This window comes from Colobus angolensis, unplaced genomic scaffold (assembly GCF_000951035.1).
Source record: "Colobus angolensis palliatus isolate OR3802 unplaced genomic scaffold, Cang.pa_1.0 Scaffold188, whole genome shotgun sequence".
In the NCBI taxonomy this organism is placed as follows: Eukaryota; Metazoa; Chordata; class Mammalia; order Primates; family Cercopithecidae; genus Colobus; species Colobus angolensis.
In genome coordinates, this window is record NW_012115021.1 from 4,479,649 (window position 1) to 4,484,575 (window position 4,927).

General features: G+C 45.0%; 1 protein-coding gene across 3 annotated transcripts in view; it reads right to left on the bottom strand.

Moving 5' to 3' along the window:
• The window catches only part of SYAP1 (synapse associated protein 1), a 51,642-nt gene that overhangs the window by 26,824 nt on the left and 19,891 nt on the right, over positions 1-4,927 (bottom strand). For all 3 annotated transcript variants that reach the window (XM_011940248.1, XM_011940247.1, XM_011940246.1), the window contains exon 4: positions 1,249-1,322. In XM_011940248.1, the coding sequence (XP_011795638.1) occupies positions 1,249-1,322 (74 nt within the window). The remainder of the gene's footprint in view (positions 1-1,248; positions 1,323-4,927) is intronic.

Consider the following 4,927-nt stretch of genomic DNA (forward strand, 5'->3'; position numbering starts at 1 on the left):
GCCCAGGCTGGAGTGCAGTGGCGTGATCTCGGTTCACTGCAAGCTCCCCTTCCCGGGTTCACACCATTTTCCTGCCTCAGCCTCCCAAGTAGCTGGGACTACAGGTACCTGTGACCACGCCCGGCTAAATTTTTGCAGTTTTAGTAGAGATGGGGTTTCATTGTGTTAGCCAGGATGGTCTCGATCTCCTGACCTCATGATCCACCCGCCTCGGCCTCCCAAAGTCCTGGGATTACAGGCATGAGCCACCGCACCTGGCCGTCACAAAAATTTTTAAAAATTAGCTGGGCATGGTGGCTTACGCCTATCGTCCCAGCTACTTGGAAGGCTGAGGCCGGAGGATCACTTGAGCCCACTTCAAGGCTGCAGTGAGCCATAATTATGCCACTGTACTCTATCCTGGATGACCAATTGAGAATATGTCTCTTAAAACAAAACAAAAAAAATTAAATTAAAAATTTTGGCAGGGCATTGGTGGCTCACACCTAATCCTAGCACTTTGGGAGGCCAAGGCAGACGGACTGCTTCAGGTCAGGAGCTCGAGACCAGCCCAGCCAACATGGTGAAACCCTGTCTCTACTAAAAACACAAAAATTAGGCTGAGTGTGGTAGCTCACGCCTACAATCCCAGCACTTTGGGAAGCTGAGGCGGGGGTGGATCATGAGATCAGGAGTTCGAGACCAGCCTGGCCAACAGGGTGAAACCCTGTCTCTACTCAAAATACAAAAATTAGCAGGGCATGGTGGCACGGGCACCTGTAACACCAGCTTCTTGGGAAGCTGAGGCAAGAGAATCGCTTGAACCTGGGAGGAGGAGGTTGGTTGCAGTGAGCCGAGATCACGCCACTGCACTCCAGCCTGGGTGACAGAGCGAGACACCGTTTCCAAAAAAAAAAAACCCACACAAAAATTAGAATTAGCTGGGCATGGTGCACGCCTATAGTCCCAGCTATTCAGGAGGCTGAGGAAGGAAAATCATTTGAACCCGAGAGGTGGAGGTTGCAGTGAGCCAAGATTGCACCACTACACTCCAGCCTGGGTGACAGCAAGACTCCACCTCAAAAAAAAAAAAAAAAGTATGTGTACATTTTGTTAATGTATACATCATGTGTTAATGTGTACATTCCTAACATCTCAAAATATTTTAAAAACTGTAAAGAAAAATAACTTCTACTAAAGTCATATCAACAGAGATACATCACAACAGGAAGAAAGTATGCTCTATCTGGGGTACCACAAGATACTTACAGCTGATAAGGCCAAAATTTGTTGTTGAATTGTTTCTTCATCATTAGTGTCAACCCATGGGGGCACAGCTGCTTCTATACAGTTTTTAATGGCAAAGAAAAGAGAAAAAAATAGGTCATGGTGGTTACACTGCAGTCTATGGTTTCAAAGCATCAGTTTCTGCATGACCACTAAAAACAGCAATTTACCAATAAGTTCCAAATATGAACATTAACCCTAATAACCAGACTTATTATTATGAGTTGTATGCACATATGCATTTGATAAAAAAAAAATTCTACTTGAGGCTGGGCGTGGTGGCTTACACCTGTAATCCAGGCACTTTGGGAGGCCAAGGTGGGTGGATTGCTTGAGCCCAAGAGTTGGAGACCAGCTTGGGAAACATGATGAAACCTTGTCTCTACAAAAAAATACAAAAGTTAGCCAGATGTCGTGGTGTATGCCTGTAGTCCTGGCTACTTGGGAGGCTGAGGTGGGAGGATCACCTGAATCCAGGAGTCGAGGCTGTAGTGAGCTGTGATTGCGCCATTGCATTTTAGCCTGGGTGACAGAGTTGCGACCCTGTCTCAGAAAAAAACCAAAAACCAAAAAAATCTACTTAAATTATACAGTGGAGACACTGGACAACACCTTAATCAGGTGATCAAAATCAACATCACCAATGAGGGAGAGATGAATATCATGGCTCTCCAGATGCAACATCTTGAGGAGGACATCATCACCTATGTAGTATTCTGGCTAAAAATGGACAATCTGAGTCTAGTTATGAGGAAATATCAGATAAAGCCTGAATGAGGAAGAATCTATTAAAAAAAAGGAAGAGCAGTATTCTTCAAAAACATTAATATCATAAAAGACAAAGAAAGGTTCCTGATTAAAGAAGGCTAAGAGACATGACAAAGAATACAATACCTTATCCTCAACTGGATCCTATACTGAGGGGGACAAATGTCATAAAGGACATTATTGGGGAAACTAACAAAATTAACTGATGAACAGTAAAGCATTGCATCAGTGTGAAATTTCCTAATGCCGTTAACTATACTATGGTTATGAAAGAGAATATCCCTAATTCTTATGAAATGTGTACTGAACACTTGTGTACACACAAGGAAAAAAGGGTACACAGACAGCAAGAGCTGGAGAGAGGGCGTGAATAAGAAAAACAGAATAAAACTAGAGCAATTTAGGTACTGGTATATGGGTGTTGTCTGTACTATTTTTATTCTTGCGACTCTTCTGTAAATTAAAATTTTTTCCAAATAGAAAAATTTTAAAAAAGTTACTTAAAAAAAATGAAAGAAAAATGGGTAAGTATATTTCTGGAGTAAAAAAAAAAGTCACTGTACTTGATTCATGATAAAAGGTGATGTTGTAAGACAGGTGATTAGGAATAAGAGGGTTTTCAGGAGTTTAAAAAAAAAAAAAGAAAGAAATGGACAAGTTGGAGGCAGTAAACAATAGGGCTGGAATAGGGCTGGAATCAAATCCTCAATGAGCCATTAGAAGCCAAATGCTGGGAATGCCAAGATCTAGCCCATCTTTTCTGGGGCTCACAGATAGAGGTGATTAGAATCCAGCACTGTAAGTGCCGTGCCAGGTGACAAATGACAATCCTCTGGAGAGGTGAGACCTACAAGATTTTCTGGTGACCTGGGAGCCCAATCTTGGACTAGGAAGAGGAGGTCAGTGGTGGATGGCGGTGGGGGTGTTTATAGTGGAAACGAAAACAACGGCAAGCTCGTCTGAGGATCTCTCCTCTGTGGGCAGTGCGGAGCAGCTAGAGGGCAGAGTGAAGGCTGCAGATCTGCGAGATCGGCACAGAAGACACACAGGCAGGGGGCCCTTAATAGCCTCATTCAGCAGCCCACAGCAGCAAGATTACGAAGGGAAGCAGAAGTCACAAAAATGTGGACTAATTCATGAGCCACTCAATCACTCCTGCTGCCTTAACACTAGATTCTAGCCCTACTGGTCTTGCAACACAAAGTGAAAAGGCAAATCTTGCAAAACGCATGGTGCTTCACAAAGTCAAAGTAAAGTGACAATGGGATGGCTGCCTGCATCACCATGAAGCAAATAAGGAGGACCTGGCAGTTAGGGCCCCTATGCCTGAAGGAAACACAAGGCTGGTGACCCAGCAAGTGCTTTAAAAGAGAATGATTTGATCCCAGCTACTCGGGAGGCTGAGGCAGAACTGCTTGAACCCCGGGGGGCAGAGGTTGCAGTGAGCTGAGAAGGTGCCACTGCATTCCAGCCTGGGGAACAGAGAGACTCCATTTCAAAAAAAAAAAAAAAAAGAGAGAATGAGTTGAAAACCAAAGGGGCAATTGAGGCAGGCCCTTGGAGAGCGAATGCTTTGCTGTCCTGGAATATTTTGGCAGAAATAGTCCCTTTACTATTATGCTCTGAGTCAGAGGGAAGACATATCATACCACCAGCCCACTGAGAGAAAAGTTACATGCATGTGTGGATGGACACAGGGACGGATGGGCAGATGAGCACACGCTTCATTCTTTTTTTTTTTTGAGGCAGAGTCTGGCTCTGTCGCCCAGGCCGGAGTCTGGAGTGCAGTGACGCAATCTCGGCTCACTGCAAGCTCCGCCTCCCGGGTTCACGCCATTCTCCTGCCTCAGGCTCCTGAGTAGCTGGGACTACAGGCGCCTGCCACCACGCCCGGCTAATTTTTTGTATTTTTAATAGAGACGGGGTTTCACCGTGGTCTCGATCTCCTGACCTTGTGATTCGCCCGCCTCGGCCTCCCAAAGTGCTGGGATTACAGGCGTGAGCCACCGCACCCGGCCTAGCACACGCTTCATTCTTTGGCTTGTCCCAAGTCAGCAAATGGTGGCAATTATAATCCAAATTCTATTAATGACAAGATAATCTAAACATATTTGCACACTTTAAAGAAAAAATTAGGGTAAAGCCCCCAAAACATTTTTTCTCGCACACTTGAGTCTCCATTCCAAGTCTCTTTACCTTGGGTAGTCTCTCCTGGTGTTATTTATGCTCAGATAATGAGGCCCTCCTAAGATACTTGTATGAGGAGATGCTCCCTACCCCGAGTTCCTGAAATTACTCTTTTTAGAGTGACCAAAACCTCTTGGTTCCCCAACCCCAACGACGCTTCTTAGTTCCCTTCTCTCTAGGCCAGTTTCCTTATCTGGAAAATGGAGGTAACAGTAAGTATTTCATAGAGTTACTGTGATTATGAAGTGAAGAAATGCATGAAACACATTTCCAAGGTGCCCTTCGCATGGTCATTGGAAGTGGACCTCTTGGCCCTGCCTCCCATGGCTGACTGCTCTCCTGGAAACTCTCCCCTCTCTGGGCTTCTGCTACTTCTCTCTTCTAGTTGTCCACTCTCTTGGGTAAATGGGCACTGTTTTTATTTTCTTTTTTGAGATGGAGTCTTGCTCTGTTGCCCAGGCTGGAGTGCAGTGATATGATCTTGGCTCACTGAAACTCTGCCTCCCGGGTTCAAGTGATTCTCCTGCCTCAGCCTCCCGAGGAGCTGGGATTACAGGCGCATGCCACTAGGCCCGGTTAATTTTTGTTTTTGGTTTTGAAGGCAAATTTCAGTTTCATCACTTACCAGCTGAGCGACCTTCCGCAAATTACTTACCCTTGCTGACTGCATCTTTATTATTTATTTATTGAGACAGAGTCTCGCTCT